The sequence below is a fragment of the Peromyscus californicus genome, unplaced genomic scaffold, assembly GCF_007827085.1.
Source record: "Peromyscus californicus insignis strain IS unplaced genomic scaffold, ASM782708v3 Scaffold_23__1_contigs__length_62951481, whole genome shotgun sequence".
NCBI classification, from domain to species: Eukaryota; Metazoa; Chordata; class Mammalia; order Rodentia; family Cricetidae; genus Peromyscus; species Peromyscus californicus.
In genome coordinates, this window is record NW_026294534.1 from 10,829,079 (window position 1) to 10,848,643 (window position 19,565).

At 41.2% G+C, this 19,565-nt stretch overlaps 1 protein-coding gene across 2 annotated transcripts in view; it reads right to left on the minus strand.

The window, feature by feature from the left end:
• Csmd1 (CUB and Sushi multiple domains 1) overlaps positions 1-19,565 on the minus strand; it is a 1,596,844-nt gene that overhangs the window by 58,476 nt on the left and 1,518,803 nt on the right. For both annotated transcript variants that reach the window (XM_052751771.1, XM_052751770.1), the window contains exons 50-51: positions 13,691-13,876; positions 4,385-4,579 (exon numbers count right to left, since the gene is read on the minus strand). In XM_052751771.1, the coding sequence (XP_052607731.1) occupies positions 4,385-4,579; positions 13,691-13,876 (381 nt within the window). The remainder of the gene's footprint in view (positions 1-4,384; positions 4,580-13,690; positions 13,877-19,565) is intronic.

Sequence of the window (19,565 nt, forward strand, 5' to 3'; positions counted from 1 at the left end):
TGTTGATTCAGTCCCAGTGCCATATGGAAAACAACTGTTTCTTCTATAGGGAAGCAGCCACAGGCTGGCAAATTGGGCTTAGGGAAATGTGTCGTTTTAAGTATTTTTAATGAAGACATTAAATGGTGTTTGAGCTTCTTGGGGTTTTCATATATACATTTCAGAGAAAAGTATATCAATATCAGCATTGATCTTGTATTTTTCTGGGTGTATGTGGGTAAAATAAGGACCATGGGGAATAGAATTTAAGTTACAATAAACTGTAACTTCATAGGCAATGGTAAACTAACACATTCATTGATTTCTGTAGAGTCCAGAAAATGAACATCATAAGGTCCGATTTTTTTGGAGGAGTAAGACCTAGGCAGTCTTTAGTGCTTCTCAACAGCCTATTGATTCTATTTGCTCTGTGAGTTTAGACTGGCTTTTGAAGAGGAGATGGCTGTCAGACTTAATTCCCAAAATTTGTTATAAACAGAAGTAGTTAGATACCAAACAAAAGTTGGCTGTTGATGATACCCAGTGACACAGATACCCATGAGAATCCAAGGATACAATAGTTGAAGGGAAAATTGAGACAAAAATTAAATGAGTGTGTTCATTTCTGTTCCTGCATCTCTGTCCCCTGCTCTGGGTCTGAAATTCAATGCCTGGACCTTCGGACACTGTGCTCATCATAAAAGCCCCAGAGTCCAAGAGTCCCCAGTACTCCTTCAGTGTCCACAGACATCCCTCTATCCAGCTGCTAGACTATTAACTGCCTGAGTTTTTATATTGCCACTAAAACTATATATTTAGAGAAGTTCAGACCGGGCTTGGAGGACCCAGCCACACCCATGCAGCCATGTCACAAGGAGACTCAAAAGGACACTCTTAGAGACATCGTTGTGCTGGAAAACAAATCCCTACTGCTTATAAAAAAAAAACATGCTATTTATATTAGCATTGAAGAGACTTGCTATCATTTTATGCAAATTAATATGCATTTATTAAAATTTCAGTTTTCATTAAAATTGTTAAATCTTTTAAAATAATTACCAGCTTCAATGTGTAACATAGGAAAGGATAAACTCCAAGAAATCCTCAAGTTTTCTTGCCTGAACACAGACTCCCTATACAGTCTCGAGGGCTTTATTCAGACAGCTCTGTGATCATTTTATGAGTAAGTTCATCTTTGATTACAAGAGTGAGACTGACGGGGTGAGGCTAACCTAGCGAGGTGAGCCTTTAAAGAGGCCACATGGTTCCTGTCTTTTGATAGATGGAAACCATGAAGCTCGGGAGGGTGAAGGACACACGTTCGAAACTGAGAGTGTATTCTGTTACCTGAAACTATACGTTGGGACCCGGTCATAATCACGAGGATGTAGGTTCTGCCTGTGAGTGTGAACAGACGGCTAGGCTTGACCAGCCTCAGATACAGACAGGACCCCAACAATATCATGAAGGCAGCTCTGGGAGCCCCAGACAGACCCTATGGATCCATCTAAGGTTACATGCTAAACCTGTGAGTCCATCTCATGTCATATGCAGAACATGTGGGCCCATTCAATGTCAGATAGAGACCCATTGGACTCACCCAACGGCACATAAAGAGACTGGGGGCCCATCTAATGTCACACATAGAACCTCTAGGCTCATCCAATGTTATTCTGAGATCCGCTAGGCCCATTCAATGTCACATGCAGAATCTGTGAGCCCATACTATGTCACATGCATACATAACCCCTGGGCCCATCTAGTGTCAGCCAAAGAACTCATCTGTGTCACATGGACCTACTACATTTAGGATAGCTGCTTTCTCAGCAACAGGCACAGCACCTCAGATAGAACTGACTATACTGCAACCCTGACAACAGATGCTTTTGAAGTGGGGTACCCTTTCCACACAGGGCCTGTGGGAAGAGGCTGGAGAATATTCTGAACTCCTGGGCTCTGGTGTCATTTTCAAAGGACTAGTAACAGCAAATAAGTTCTAGAATGCCAGATGATACCATAAACTATCACAATGAGTCAGGAGTGTCTGCTCTGGTGTATCTATCTTTCCAAAAAAAAAAAAAAAAGAAAAGAAAAGGAGTTTCCAAAAATTGACAAGCTCTTTTGCAAATGCAAAAATTTTTCCAAAATAGATAAATAAAAATAAATGTGATAATAACTGTGATAGTTTGAATGAGAATGGCCACCACGGGCTGATATACTCGAATACTTAATCCCCAGTTGGTGAAACTGTTTGGGAAGGTTTAGGAGGTGTGGCCTGGTTGGAGGAGGTGTATCACTCAGATGGGCTTTGAGGTTTCAAAAGCATTTGCCATACCCAGTTAGCTCTCTGCCTCCTACTTGGCAGTCAGGATGTGAGTTCTCACCTGCTGAACCAGCACCATACCTTTGCTTTACAGTCATGGACAGTAACCTGCTGAAACCATCGCCTAATTAAACTTCTTTTTATAAGTTGATTTGATCATGGTACTTTGTCACAGCAATCAAAAAATAACTAAGACATTAACAGTATCCACCTTCTCAGGTAAGTGAAAAACTTTCAGCTGGGTCGCAAGAGTAAGAACACAGCTTCCTGGGAACTTTCCCTTTCTGGACACTGCTTTGTCTTTTCCACAGGTTCCAAAACATGCTCCCAGGGCACTTTGGATCCCTGACTGATGTCTGGGTAAACACCTTGTCTTTATAAGACAGCAAGAGTTTCAGAGATGTGTGAGAGATAAGATGGAGACGACGTAGCAAAGGGGTTGTCCTGGTCAAGAATGACAACCTGAAATTCAGACATGCATAATAAAACCAAAGCCAACCATGATTTCAGGTGGATTCTCCTGATTCTAGAAAATGCTGTGCATCTGTGGTAGTGTGGTAGTGTACAAGAGAGACACGCTGCAGCACGTGGCACAGGGCTCATGCCCAGCCACGTGTGGCAAGCAAGCAGTTGCCAGTGTGCACAACATATATGCATCTGGTGGGAAGTGACTGCAGTTGGTGTGTGGCTCCTGGCATGGGCCAGATGGAGTTGAAGAGCAAGGGTACTGTGTATGTCAGGACAATTGATTTCCAGATCCTCAGGACAAAACCAGAAGCACAATGCCAGGGCATCAGGACCTGGTGAGAGGGGCACCTTGCTGCTTCTAGGTTTGGTTCAAGAATCAAGAGAGCTCCGAGTCTGCAACGATTCACTTGTAGGTTTGAAGTCTTCTAGAAAGGCAGTTTTTGGCAGCGCCATCAAGTTGACCCTGTCTATCAAGACCCTGCTGCAGGCAGACAGAGACACAGCAGACATTCTTAGTTAGAAGCAGGTGCATGAGGGTGTATGTGGGGCCTGTTACACCTACAGGAGCCTTCTGTGAACCCCTCAAGGAAGCTAAAATATCAGAGGCTCTGTGCTAACCTCATCCCTTCCTGACAGCCCCAATTCTGCACCCCCAAATCACAAAATGGCTCTAAGGAGTTGGGGGATGTAGGTGAGTGGCGTGAGTGTGGGAAGAACGTGGTAGGACTATGGCAGGGGAAATTAACTGTGGGCTACAGGCCAGGCATTGCTCACCTAAATGAAGGAGCCATCAGAGCCACCAGAAGCCATCACAGCCAAACTGATAGTGGTTTGGGGAAAGGTCTTAGGGAAGCAGGGTATTTAGGACTTGAATGTCTCATGCCACCCTTCTTCCTTACTTATCTCTGGGTTCCTGGGAGGAGCTTGTAATACATGAAGAATTAGCATCTGTTGTATTAAAAGTTTAATTAAAGTTATTATGTAAAACAGCTAACTACACATTCTTTTGTTTTTCTCCTTTTATTCTGCTTCTATTCTTCCTAAGTTGTGTATTGCATAAATCTTGCACAGCCCAACTGCTTGTTTCAATGTCTCATAATTTCCTGTGAACAATCAGTCAAGATTGGCTATCAGAGATGAGTAAATCAGTACACGCTCTGAACAATGTCAGCTCTGTCCTTTTTTCCTATTTATTCATATTTAACTGTTCATCATGTACCTGAGAATAGAATAATCTCCCCTTTCAAGATAACAATTGTGGAGGACAGATATCTTCAGCATAAATACTATTTCCTAAAACCCTAATGAAAAGTTTGTCATAGCTTTCACACAGAAGAATAGTTAGGTCTTTGAACACAGGCTTTTATTTGTCTTCAAGTTCAAATGTGAAATATTTGACTATTCTAGTATTCTGAAGTTTATAAAATACTGCCATTAATGAAGAAACACAACGTTGGATGTTTGACTCTGTAGCACCTGTTTGAGCTTGCCATGCTAACACACAGGCTCTATGTTTGTCAGCAGGGCTATGACGGCATCTTCCTAGGTGACTCACTGATGCTGCAGTCTGGAGTTCTGTACCCTCTGTTTGGGGGAGGGTCCACCATCACTCACCTTTGCATCTGGGTCTGTCTTCCTCTGTGTTCCAGGTCCCATTGGCTTGGCACTGCAAGAGCCTCTGACCCTGCAAGAAGTAGCCAGGGCTGCAGCTGAGGAGGACTTGAGCTCCGTATTCGTTCAGTGACCCCGAAACCAGCTTCCAGAGCACGTGCTCTGATAGCTGGCCTTCGATGCTGGGGCAGGGCACCGCTGTGAGAGAGACACCTCAGAGTCAGTATGGCTTCCTGACAGTGCTTGCCATAACTGCTTCTAGAAGGCAGGGTCTGCTGGTCTGTGGAACTCATTGTAGTGTGCGACCTGGATGCCTACAACCCTTGTTTCATTACTTCTCTGTTTCCTAAATAACTACACAGGAGGGCATCCCAATCTCAGCCTTTGTGCTACTATCTTATTACAGATGTGAAGGGGATCTTAAAAACCAGACTAAGATACAATGTAGGAAACTATTCCTTTTTTTTGTGCAACACACATGCACTCATTCACACATGGGTACGTGAGAACACACTTACTCTCACACACGTACACTTACATATACATGCACACATGTGCAAAACCACATGCATATTCAAATGTATGTACATGTCAGTATACATGCACATATATATATATATATATATATATATATATATATATGTGTGTGTGTGTGTGTGTGTGTGTGTGTGTGTGTGTGAATATATGCACACACTATAGCTGCATGTTACTAGGTTTGCAAGCACACAAAAATAGACACAACTTAAGGGAAGAATTTCCCATGACCCAAGGTCAAGAAGACAGAATCTCTTGAGTGCCAAGCCATAGAAACAGTTGTAGTAACAATATTGTAGGCTCAGATGCAGCCCTATGACAGTAGACTCCAGAGAACCAACAGACAGACTGGAACACATGCACTATGGAGACTATGTGAGCATATGTTTGTTTATGAAAAGGATGATAGGATTTTAAATGAATTTCACAAGTTAAAAGTAAGAACCATCCAGGTTTGGTGGCCCACACCTTTAATCCTAGCAAGCAGGGAGTCAGAGACAGGCAGATCTCTGTGAGTTCGAGGCCAACCTAGTCTGTAAAGTGAGTTCCAGGACAATGAGGACTGTTGAGTGAAACCCTGTCCTGAAAAACCATAGCATTAATCACAAAGGTTTCTGGGTTGACATCTGTCACCATCAGCTGGTTACCAACACAACTTTTGGGACCAGGTTGATCAGCCTTGAGTCCAAAAACCATAGCTGAAGTTTCTCTAGAGTGATAATAATAAATGCATTTTGCTTTTAATTTTTATTCACATTATAACTGAATCTGCTGTGTGAAATGCTACAAAAATCTCTCCTTCCTATGGCAACTTTCAGTTCTATCCTCAAATAAAGTACAAGGAATAGGTGCTTAATTTAAGAGTAAAAGCAATGAGGTTAAAAAAATATGGAGGAAGATTTGGTAATTTAAAAGCAATTCTTAAGCTTAGGTCTCTTAGATATTTTTTAGATGTGGCAAATATTCTACATGATCATGGAGATGCAAATGGTGTGCTTAACAGTAGAAACTATGTCTTTCTGCAGCTAGGATATGTTTAGCTTCTTAGGCAAGACAGCAATCTCTATAAAGCCTTCAGCCATATGAACCCTGAACTCAGCTGGAATGTGACAAAAGGTTTTCCCTCTTTCCAGTGTGTGCTTTCAGAACTAACTTGTACATTCTAATCAACCGATCTATCCTTCACAAGCTCTGCTTCTGCTCAGAAGGAAGGGAGTTTTCATATGGCTAATTCCATCCTCAGTGGCAATCCCACAGGTCCACAGTTGCCTTGCTTCTTCATGAAAACAGTATTTGGTTGGCTTCTTAAGTGTCTTCTGGTTTGTTTGTTTGTGTCTCTTGCCCTCTGCTTGGCAACATGCTTTTTTTTTTTTTTTTTTTTAAACTGCAACCAGTATGTCTTTTCATAGTTTCCCAGCCAAGTCAGGTACAGGTGACACTTAGTTAGCTACACTTGTCTGAGTGTGCATGCATGCATGTGCACAGTCTGAAAAAGAACTTGCCAGGAAAACAGGATGGCAAAGACATCAACCAACCATATATGGGAAAACTGAAGACATGCCTCTCCCATCACAGAGGCAATTCTCAGGGAAACCACAGACAGTCATGAATAGCATTCTATGTATATGATAGTCAAATTCAATCTATAAATAATGCACAGAAGCCATCAATAATGATTCTTAGTGATAAACACATAAACCAATTACACAGCATATTGTGGGAAGTCATATGAATGGCCTCTGTCATGAAGAGTCTCGCCAAATCCTAACTAACACGCTGAGGCTAAAGCTGACCATGACCCTGACACCACAGTGGGTCACAAATGAATAAGAAGAGTCTCTTAGGAAGAAAACTGAAGACTTGGATGGGCATGAACAACAAAGTCCATCTTGTCTTTTGTTTGCTGAAGGAAGAACACGTTTTCAGAAACTGGTTCCCACTGTGGGCTTTATGTTTTCAAAATTGATCTGTAGGAAAGACTGTGCAAAGTATAAATCAGTTATATCTGAATAATACATGACATAATTGGGTGGTGAAATCCTGAATGACATAAGCTGGCTAATGGGAAGAAAAGCTCCTGTGTATAATGGTGAAGGAGGCATCCTCTGTGAATTTGCCTATATCTAGCCCTGCATTCCTGCAAGAAGGAGCCATTTTCACACTATGTGAGGTGAGGTGACAAGAACAACTCTTCTATGTGGACCCCAAATGCCATGAATATCCATGAATATGCAAAATAAAAATAATTTAAGTAAAAATTTGGAAACCAATTCCCCAAAAACATCCTTGCTCATAAATGCAATACTCAATAACGAACATCTTAAGAGCCATGCTTTCTGGTTCTGAGTAACTGCTCATAAAGCTTTCATCCACCTGTCACTGTGGAAATGCATAAGGCTACCCTCCTCAGCAAACCTCTCTATCTGCCATACCCCAGCAGAATCTTAAGAAAGTAAAGACAAAAGGATAAAAAGTGTAGGGTAAAGGTGGAAGGCACACAAGTCTGCTCTGGGTGTGACAATAGAGTTGTGACACATAGAGTTGAGTATTTTACTAAGATTTTTCCTTCCTAATATTGGGTCAAACAGATTAATAGAGTAAGGCAAAACTGAGAAACTTGTAGGATAGTGAAATTGGTGAAGCTCAGGTAAAGGGCTGGAACAGAAGAGTGAGAACATTCTGAAACAAAGAATGTACGTCAGCTTATAGCCTTGGGGTTGAGGGAGGTGAACTGGGGCAGTAATGCCCTGAGTCCCAGTTTACCCAATTAACACACGGAAACCTGCATCTCACTGAAGGCTTAGTACCAGAGGCACATGAAGCCATCTCGTGCTGTGCTCTCCAAGACAGCATGCCTTCATCTGATAGAAATGTCTTAGAGTGGGTTCTTCCAGCAGCTACCCACATTTCATAGTCACCTGAACGACTAGATGGATACTTGAGAGGGCAGCTGCTGCCCAGATGTGTAGGTAAGTCCTTCTAACCAGAGTTCTTTTGTGTCTGTGATTGACTATTGAATTATAATCTAAGATGAACCTCACTGAGATGAGAAAGGAGAGTGATCATCATCGTCAATACCATGATCATCATCATTACAGTCACCATCATCATTATAGTCATCACCATCACCATCACCACCACCATCATCATCACATGACCACCATCATCATCACTATATTATTTGCATTTCACAGACAACAAAGAAGTCTAAGCTCAGTCAGTCCAGACAAGAATTCCCACTTGTGTAACATCTCCCATTGAGTATCTCTGATCTGTACATTTCCTTGATGACATAAAAAGCAAAATTCATTCCACTAATTGCTAAAATTAGACAGACAGTAGGCAAGACCTTCAGAAGTTCATCATGGAGGATACAAATACTACAACAGACAAACATCAAATAAATAACAAGGTCTTTGAAGGGAGATGCAAATGTTGTTACATCTGAGAAATACAGGAAAACAAGTCTATGTTATCACGAGTTTACTGAGTCCATATTTTTGACAATTTTGAGAGAATTTTCATGGTCGAGTCTATGATAACTCAGTATGGTCCAACTTGGTAGAGTGTGCCAGCTTACCTGCAAACCTGACATTCTTTCTGTTTTTACTTTTGCAGAAATATAGGCTCCCTATCACATATATAAAATATCCATGATGGAGCCATTTTTTTTTTTTCTCTTTCAGCTAAGGGAGCATCTGTAGTGGCCCACTCCAAGGGACTCAACATGTTGACTGCCACTCACTGCTGACATGGTTGACAGCATTGTTGTGCCAAAACCTGATTCTACCTCTCAAATTAAAGGAGTGGAAATCACAAATAATGAGTCGTTTCTGTACAACAGACACACTTTCCTACCTGCTGAACGTAATGGAGACAGAGAAGACACTTTTATCTGACTTGGGAAATCTTGGCTTTCATTAAAAAAAAATTAGTTTATTTAATTGGTTATTTATTTATTTGACTTTTATTTATTTATTTATTTATTTATTTATTTATTTATTTGTGTGTGTGTGTGTGTGTGTGTGTGTGTGTGTGTGTGTGTGTGTGTGTGTATGCCACAGCACACAAGTATCATAAGAGGCCAGAAAAGGGCATCAAGTCCCTTTAAGCTGGGGTTCAAGGTGGCTGTGAGCCAGCTAACATGGCTGCTGAGAACTGAGTCTGGGTCTTCCAAAAGAGCAGTGTGTGTTCTTCACTTCTGACCTCTCTCTCCAGGCCCTGGCTGTCAATTTTGCAGAGAGAGATTTTGGTTTCTTGAGCCAGGGGCAAAGCAGAAAGGCCAGCTGTTCTCTCCTTGGAGGCATTCATGCTATGATGAGGCTGCCACCATGAATATAAAGCATTCTCTTTGGTAGTTACAGGTCCTTACCATGAATCTTCCCTGTTAGTCTAATCAGCCCCTAAGTGTGGAATATAATTGTTTTTTGTTCATTATTTTCTTTTAACAGAGTTTCTCCGCATCATACTCACGTGGGTAAGTACTCCTTATTACCATGTTTAGTTGGAGCACATTTAATTAGATTTGTAAAATGATGATTAGATACCTTTGGAGTGAAATAATTTAATCATCCCTGTCTCCCCTCTCAGAGCTAAAGTGGAGCCTTTGCAGACCTCTAGCAGCCTGCACTGATGGAGCTGAGGGAAATGGGCTGAGCTGTGGAACTTCAGAAGCCTAGACAGCAAGACTGTCAGCTCAGCAGAAAGTGAACTGATTGAAGTTATGGTGTTCTTTTAAGTCCTGTGTCTTGTGGGTCATCTAGGTGATTCGCAGTGAGAACATTTCTACAGGACTGGTAGATGTAGATTCAGGGGGAGAGACCTTCTTTGGGTCTTTGATGGTATTTGTATTTTATGACTAGACCTTGGCACGTGGACTTTATTCATTGATGGTGTGTCTGATATGCTCTTCCAGGCTGCCCCTGTTGAGCCCAGGCTTGGTTTGCTTTGTTTCCTAAGCCTGGTTGCTTTTAGGTTGGATTTGAGGAGTTGGTAGGTCAGTCCTTCAGGTGTTCAGTGTTGATTTTGGAGTGGAGAGATTGGGGTGGGGATTCTAGTGGGTGGCGGCAAGACACGGAGCCTCATGGAGGGGAGAGGCAAGGCACCTCTGCAGCTGTGTTTTTCTTCTTACTCACTGTCAATCTAGTTTATAACAGATTCAAGTTTAAATGTCCTGGATGTAATTCCTGAGATTAGCTGTTCAGAGAGACATTAAATAAAAGTCTGTTTTAAAAACATTAGTTTTGCTGCTACTAACCAATGTCAGCCCTAGAGCAAACACCAAATAACTGAGTCTAAAATAGCCTGCAGTTTGTCTGGGTAATGATGACAGAGCCATGCTTGGTCTCAGTTCCCCGGTACTCATGCTATTGGTGTTACAAAATACTCTAGAAAGACCCTCAGGAGGTTCTTGTCCCCAGAGGACACCCAAGGCCCTAGAGGCCTGGTTCTCCTCCTTCTCTGAGCACAGTGCTAGGTAGTTGGTGAAAAGATTTCATTGGGAATGGGAGTGGGGGTTGTCATGTTCTATATGATTGCTGCCAGGTTTTGACTTTTCTTGGAGACATTATGTTTCTTTGTCTCCTGTTGAAAAGTGATGGGGAGGCCAATGACCACTGGGGCAGGTGCTTCCTGGTGCACAGACAGTTTCCTCTAGTCTAGTCTCCTGGCACCTTCTTGTCTCCTGCCCAATGACTCCCCCACAGTGTGAAGGCAGCTAAGTTCTTTGTCAAAGTGTAACTTGAAGTTTCGGTGTATCTAGGACTATATCTGCTTTTCATTTTGATTTTTTACAGTAAAAGGGAAAGAGAAGGTGATAAGCAATCCAGTGGGTACACATTTTTAGTGCAAATAGCTGTTTAAAAAAGACTGATTTATTATGTTATGTGTATTTTCTGTGTTCTCAAATGTATGTATGTGTACTGTGTGTGTGTGTGTGTGTGTGTGTGTGTTTTGTGTGTGTGTGTGTGTGTGTGTGTGTGTGTGTGTGTGTGTGTGTGTGTTGGTGCCATTGGAGGCCAGAAGAGGGTATCAGATCCCCTGTAGATGGAGTAACAGATGGTTGTGAGCCTCCGGATGTGACTTTACCTTGCTTTCCTGTCCTAATAAAGGATTTGCATCTCATTTAATTATGAACCATTTTGATGGTTTGCTGGGCATAGTGATGTACACCTTTAATCCCAACATTCAGAAGAGGCAGGTGTATCTTTATGAGTTTAAGGCCAGCTTAGTCTACATAAGCTAGCTGGAGCTACTTAAGTGAGAACCTATCTCAAAAAGCAAATGAAACACACACAAAAAAATCTAGTGCTTTGCACATAGTAGGTCTCCATAGATGATTAATAATTAATGTGACTTATGAACAGCATCCACTGAAAAAGTGCTCACAGACTGGCATTGCAGATTGGACAAGTGTTTTCAGAGATGGTTGACTTAATGCCTTCACTTCCTTCTAAACACACAGTGCACAATGCAAACTCATCCATCATTTCGTCCAACTGTCAAGCCCTACACATTAATATCACTGGCCCCAACTGGTTGTATTGTGGCACCAGCATGAGTCTTATCTTCCAACAACTGGATCCAGTCTCAGTAAATAATTAAAATGGAAATAAATGAGACTTGTATCTGTGCTTAGGAGATCTATACAGTCACAGGCAGATACAGATAGAAATTGTTCATTCCAGCCTTCATCCAAGCCAACCTTGGGGTGGAACACAGTGAAGGTGTTTACCACTCATCTCTAGTGTTTATCAGATCTCAAGCCTTTCTCTTTTATTGACTTTACTTATTTTATTTTTTTAAAGATTTTTTATATGTATGAGTGTTTTTGCCTACATATGCCAGTATTACATATGCAGTGCTTGAAGAGGTCAGAAGAAGGCATTGGATACCTTGGAACTGGAGTTAGAGATGACTGTGAGCTTCCATGTGGGTGCTGGAATTCAAACCCAATCCTCTGGAAGAGCAACCAATGCTCTTATCCTCCATGCCATTTCTCCAGCCCTTGCTTATTTTATTTTTGAGACAGGATCTCACTATGTAGCCCAAGTTGACCTTTAATTCACAGATATCCATATGCCTCTACTTCCCAAGGACTAGGATTAAAAGTGTTCTCCACCACACCTGGCAGAAATGTTTCTTATCACCTGATAATTTATCTACCAGTTCTACAATTTACTACAACTGTTAAGGACACTTAAAAACTCCTTCAGCCCCACTCAGGTACAATGGGATTAGCTTGAGAAATATACATGACTGTATATGTGTTATTATGTATATATGTGTGTATACACATGTATATACATATATACACAATTTTTACCAAAATTTAATACTCACCCAATTTTTCTGACTAAGGATAAAGTTTTGTGTTTAGTATGCCTGATTTCTTCAGTTGAAATTAAGTTTAGGAAACATCCCCTCCCAACAAAAATTAAAACAAGTTTTTCTCACACTCATCTCTGCTTACCATGACATAGTTTTTTATTGACTAGCTGTGCCTTGTTAGTGAAAAGGAAACTTTAGTCCATACTCCAGCACTGAGCAGTACACCCTTACATAGATCCTGGATGTCCCAGCTAGGATAGTATCTTCATTTGCCATAGGTTTAAGTAATCAGGATATAAAATGACGTCTTATTTAAATGGAGAATAACCAAGAAAAATCAGTAGTTTTCAATATCACCTAACTGACTTAGAACATGGACGTAAAATGCAAATGAAGATAAGGAAAATAAAAACTGTGGTGAGCTATTAATCACTTTCCATAAACTGTGCAAAGAGTTTAAAAATTTAACATTATCAAAATATACAAAAAGAAAAAAGCAAACTAATTCTATAATCAAAGGCCAAGGAAACTTTTGTTATTGAAATATCATTAAAGCAAAAATGACATTTTGTATTTCTAAGTTTTGAAATACTGGAAGGGCAGATTAACTCCAAGTCAAAAATTTCAATATGACTGTGATGAAATTCTCATTGTATGAATTATGTTTGCATGTACATGTGTATACATATGTGTATGTGTTCAGGTATGTACATATGTGTGCACATGTGTGTGGGCTTGTAACTTCTTTTAAGCTAGACTTCTCAGCATGGCTTGTATACTTGTTAAGACTATGTTTGACACTGGATTTAAACTTTTCATGCTTGAATCTTTTTTCTTTTCAAAATATTATTTTTTAAATTAAAATATAATGATATCATTTCCCCCTCCCCTTTACTCCCACATGTTTGACTCTTGTAAGAATATTTCTGTGCACTGAAAATAGCTTTCTAGAAGTCTTACTGCGCTTTGCAAATGAAATTGGTGCTTTCCTTGGCAGCCAGTGATATGTATGAAGAGTTCATGGTATATACACAAATTAAGCATCACCTCTAATTTTTAAGAACTCAAACATGAGAAATGGAGAGAAGAACTCACACTGCTTTATGTTTTCACACTCTGTGTTGAGTGTTGTTGTTCTCAAGTTCAGTAGCTTCTGACCACACTGAAATGGCACCAGAATAAGGTTTGGTGGGGTAAGTTATGTGTTACAGATTGTGATGGGATTCACAGGATTTACTAGGCTACCATCCAGGAATACACAGTTCATTGTAAGTGGTTGGAGTTGTCTCTGTGGAAGTTGTTTATGTTGTTAAGATGAAAGGGACCAGGTACTCACAACACTGAGAAGGGTCTGCCTGCATTCTGGAAGCTAACTTCACCCCTGCTCCCAGTGAACACAGGTCCCTGTGAAATCTCCAAAGGCGTGCAATTGGGAGGAACACTTACGTTTGCATGTGGGTGGCTTCCCTCTGTTGCTCCACAGGCCATCCTCCTGACACACGGCAGTGGCTTGCTGACTGGCATCCAGCTTGAAGCCTTCATTACATTCATATGTCACTTTACTGTCCAAGGTGAACTCATTGCCCATGAATGAGCCATTTCCTGGAGCCTCTGGAATTCCACAGGACACAGCTGAAGAGATAAGGAAGAAAACCATGGTTATTCTTAAAGAACTTCACTAATTTTATTTTTATTTTTCATCTCAGAGAAAAATTTATTGATTATATTCTTCAGTTTTGTCAAAAGTACACACATCTTCAGAATTTTAAGGATGCAAAGTGTTTAAGGATGCAAAGAGCAACATTGGAAAGCTTATCAAGATGGAAGAAAATGATTCCAGGTAAAATACAGTATCAAAGGGATACTGGAAACACTGGGTGATGATTCTCATATGCCGGTTACTCACAGCCTGATTGTTTTGTTGTGTGTTCAAGTCATATGCTACCCAGGGTGACTTTGGGCAGGAGAACAGAGGGTTGGCTACTTCCTTATCATCACAACAATCACTTTAGATATCAAGACCGATATGAATTAGCCATGGGTGCATAGTCGCCCATCTCCCTTTCATCTCCACCTTTCCCAACTCATTTTCTTCAACACATAGAAAGTTCTTTTTGAAGAATCCTGTGCTTTGTGTGATATGCCTTTTGCTAGCTTCTGTGTTGGGAATGTGGTCTCCACTGTGGAAATAAGGTGTGGAATATTTAAGAGCTGGGGGCTTTCTGGGGTTTCTCATCCTGAAATTGATTGCATTCTCCTAGGACCCAGGCTAGTTCTAATGAGTTAACAAAGCTGTTGAAAGAGCAAGTCAGAGCTGGGTGTGGTGCTGCATGCTTTTAATCCCAGCACTTGTGATTCAGAGACAGCAAATCTCTGAGTTCAAGGCTAGCCTAGTCTACAGAGTGAGTTCCAATACAGCCAAGGCTACAAAGAGAAACTCTTGTCTTGAAAAACCAAAAAAAAAAAGGAAGAAAGAAAGAAAAAGAAAAGAAAAGAAAAGAAAGAACAAGACAGGCCCCTCCAAGTTCACTGCCTTCTTGACTCAATAGGTGATCAACTTCTCTCAAACAAGGTCCTACCATGATGCTTCCTGATGTCTAGGGGACCCTCACCACTGCTGAAATCATACCACTAGGACATTTTAGAGTGCAGAACTGTGAGCTGGTTGGACCTCTTTTCTCATAAATTACTCAGCCTTGGGAATTTTGTTATATGAATACAAAGGAAGCTGGTACAAAGGTAAACAGATTGCCTAAGGTCACCAGTTCACCAGTGAGTCTATCAGCATCAGGGCTAACTTTTTCTGAATTACCTGGAAATTGCACACACACACACACACACACACACACACACACACACACACACACACATACACACACACAAATGACTAAATGAATAAAAGTTATTTTTAGATCTTAAACTTCTAGAAAACTCAAGATCTGAAGTTTCTATGTGTTGACTTTTGCTTATTTTTGACAACTTCATACATTTGCACAATGTGTTAAATCTTCACCCCATTACACTCTCACGCCCCCTCAATGTTACTGAAACTCTTCTTCACAAAGAACCTCACTTTTTTTCTTCTCCTCCTCTTCCTCCTCTTCCTCTTCCTTCTCTTCTCCTCCTTCTCCTCCTTCACCTCCTCCTCCTTCTTCATGAACCACTGAGTTTCACTGGGGTTGGCATAAGTGTAGGTGAAGGGATATTCACTGTCAGGGCAACTTGCCAATGGCTACACCACTGAATAAATTCACTCCCTTCCTCTCAGCAGCCATTAACTATCAATAGTCTCACAGGAAAGAATGGGACCTCATCAGCTCCTCTCCCATCCATTGTGGAATACACTGAAGGACTCTTGTGTAGGTCTTGTTCAGGAAGCCATAGTTGCTGTGGGTTCAAGGGTTCTGTCATGTCTGGGGGACAATGTCTCACAGAATTCCTCCCCACCATACAGTTTTTACACTCTTTTTGACCTCTATTTTATGATTCTAATCATCTGAAATATCTGTCTCTCCTGTAATACAATATTAACATTTTGGTGGGATATTAAAAACTAACAACATAACTTATGTGTCACCATCACTTTGGGAGACATGTTCAAAACAGCAATAATTCAAGTCTTTCCATAGCCACTGTTCCATCAAGGGAACCCTAAGGGGCTTTTGAAAAATGGCCATATTTAATGAATCCTGGAAATGTCACATATTTTGTCCTTTCTTATTCTCTTTATAGCCTATTACATTGCAAGTCTTTGTTCCCCACCATGTATCTCTATTTCTCTCAGATAACTATGTATCTATCCTTCACATCCTAATTTCCCTCCCACATCACTACATGTACCTTAAGATTCTTACTTGGGGTCAAGCATGGAATTAAATGACATCTCCAGCAGGTTAAATGGGAAAAGACATCTCACAAGCTCATAGGAAATGCTCCCATAAAAGGGGTTCTTACCCAGGGTGCCAAGACAGATAGGCTTACAGATGATTCTGTGTCATCTGAAATCTTTCAAATAAAAGTGAACTCTGTTTTGGAGGACTCTGGAGAATCTGCCCTGCATGGCCTGTTCCATAATGAGCAGTCTGCTCTGAGATTTGAGCTACAGTTTCTCTCCCTGGGAGAGTGTTCATTTAAGGAGCTGGGGTGAGGGGCACTTCTGACTCTCACACTCTTCAGTGGTTCTGTTCAACCCATGGGATTTTATGGCTAAGACTCTGAACTTAAGCCGGCATCTTCTTCCATATTTAAACCACTAGTTAAGAATAAATGTTCCTAAACTATCGATCTTGTGAAAAGACCTACCACTGATTCAGGATTTACTGAAATGAACATCAGGGAAGACTTGACAGTAAATATCTCAGCATCCTCCTGCCATCATCAACAGAAATGAGAAAGATCTGGTCCCCAAATCCAGAGGTGGGAAGCCTAACCCTGAACATTCCCAGAGCCAGCAATGTTCTTGGTCCTATCACCTTCCTAAACTTCCACAGATGAGACACTGCAATGGTACTGGCCACAGGCTCAAAACATGGTATGAATGGAGAGGATTTTGGACCTCACATTACTATACATCAACATTGTTATCTTTACCAATAGCATATTGGGCATCCCCTGATAAGGACCTTGGGACACTGGAAATATATTTCCTACATGTTATCTCATTCAACACTTAACATATACTGAAAGTCAGAATCAATCACAACTGTGCATTACTTCTGAGAAGCATAGATGATGGAGATATCATGCCCTTATCTGAATTCTTTTGTTGTTGTTAAGGTTTATTTATTTCTTTTATGTGTACATATGTCTGTGTACCATGTATGTACCAGGTAGCCATGAGGGCAGGAAGAGGGTGTCAAGGCACCTGGGACTGGAGTTACAGTTATAGTTGTGAGCTGCCATGTGGGTGCAGGAAATCAAACCCGTGTCCTCTGGAAGAACAGCCAGTGTCCTTAACAACAGCGTCATCTCTCCAGTCTCTCTTACCTGAATTCAAAACTGTGACAGTGTTCAGACCTCAGGTAGTAGATGCCCCTTGGTTACTGACCCCAGTATACTACCCCCAGATGCTCAGGTTTATTTCCCTGTCTAATACCCAGACAGCAGCAGTCCACCAATCAATTGACCAACAGGCTAAAAATAAGCTTTCGAAATACAAATTCTAAAAACAAAATGCAACTGATCATTTTTGCTAATATTCCAGAAGCTTCTTTGCCCATTTCCTCTTATGTTTTAGATTTTTCAAGTCTCTTCCGTGAGTAATTATTAACGGCTCATCCTTGTACTTCAAGCTTAACTGCATCTCATGTACAATCAACATCAGTTGAGTGTGAGGTCTGAATGGAAAACCACAGCAGGTAAAGAGGACAAGACACAAGTCCCTGAGGCTAGTGCTGGCCGAATGATACTCACTGCTTCTGCTCATTTGCCATGACAGTGTGATGCCAGGAGTCTGCAAGGACACAGGCTAGCCTGGGAAATGCCCTTTCCTTTGTTATGAAGGCTGAAGGTAGTTTCTGAGAGCAAGGACAGAAGGAGGGAACCAAGAGTGGGGCTGAAGAACCTAAATCAAGCAGGTGAGCAGTTTATAATCACAGGCAGTGCAAAAATGGTCAGCTGTACAGGAGGATAGACCAGAGTGCAACTGAAAAGCCATTCAGATATTCTAAACCTCTTGAAAACATTTAGCACAGGATAGACCAAAGACAGAAGGAAAAACAAACAGAAACTAACAGAAATGTCATAAATGTGCCCCTTTAGTGTCGTCTTACAAATAACTAACTACAAAGACTTGGACCTCATCTTGCAGCCTCTGGGACATTTGCTTAGGGAGCCCATGGCTGTAACCCAGCTGTAAACCACAGCAACATCACCCATCTACCTCTACAAAGCCACCAAGGAGGTACCAAAATTGGAAAGTAACAGTCATTTCTTTGGAAATGACCTAAAAAGGTCTCCCTAAAGAAAGATGGCCAGAGGAATTTAACACACAGGTAGACATTCTGAGTTCAAACCCTGAATCTGACATCTCAGGGGCTGTTTTACAGATCTCCCTGCCCCAGAAGCAGTAATATCTCATGTAGGGGATACATGTATGGTGCTGGTAGGTGGTTTCCACGAGGCAGTGAGACGATCAAATTCTGTAATATTGATCACTCAGGGGTACATACTGGCCTGCTAATGCCTAGGGGTCGGAAGCTATTTATCTCTTGCTTTCACAAAAATAACCATAAAAACCGTATTAGAAACTGAAAAGTAACAAGTGTAATTGAAGATGGCAGTGCACAGGCCCCCTGGTGGTCATGAGCTATGACAGTCACTGTTAGAAACAGCATGGTGGGTACTCAAAATTGAAAGATGTAGGCCAGCGAGATGGCTTGGAGGATAAGAGCACATGCAGCTAAGTAACAACTCAGTATCTACCTGAGTTGTGAACTGGTGACTCCAGCTGAAGGAGATAAATGATGCCTGCAAAGTGTCCTCTGACCTTCATACCCATACTATGGCAAACACACACACACACACACACACACACACACACACACACACACACACACACACCACAATAAGTATCTTTTTAAAAAATACCTAGAAATGGAACCTTGGTGATGTGCCCTAACAATTCCACTTCTGAGTTTATGCCCAAATGCAGGGTAATATTCTCAGTGGCCTTGCTTACAGTCACTAAAATGCAGACGCTGCTTGGTTTTCCACTAATGGACGCATGGATAACAAAATGTCATTTACATAGACAGTGAATAGTACTCAGCTTCGAGAAGGAAGGATGTTATCGAATGTATCGCTACAGAGATGACCCTGCGGGCACTGTGGTAGGTAAGGGAGCCAGCAACAAAAGGGGAAAACTGGGTCATTCTGCTAAAACGAGGAACCCGAGTAGAATCTGAGAAGTAGAGAAGAATTTTAATTTCCAGGGCTAGGGTGGGTTGGGAATTGTCTTTCAGTGAGACAGAATTTCTGCATGAAGAAAACATGCTGGAGTCAGATGCTGGTAATGGTTGCATGACATTATGGATGCATTTAGTACCATTAGTCTGGAAGTTTATGCCATGTATATATTACTATGACAAAAACATCCACAGTGTTTCCCGGACGCAGGTGCATGGGCAAGATGGTAAAGATCAGACAGGGAACAGTGTGTAGTTTCACACAATATGTAATCAGTCAGCACTACTCAGGTTCCTTCCCTTTTCATTGACAAGTGAAACAATGATTCAGCAGGGAACATTCAAGCTAATGAATACAATCTTTATTTTTTCTTTTCCTTTACATGTATTTGTGCTCTGCCTACACATGTGTCTAT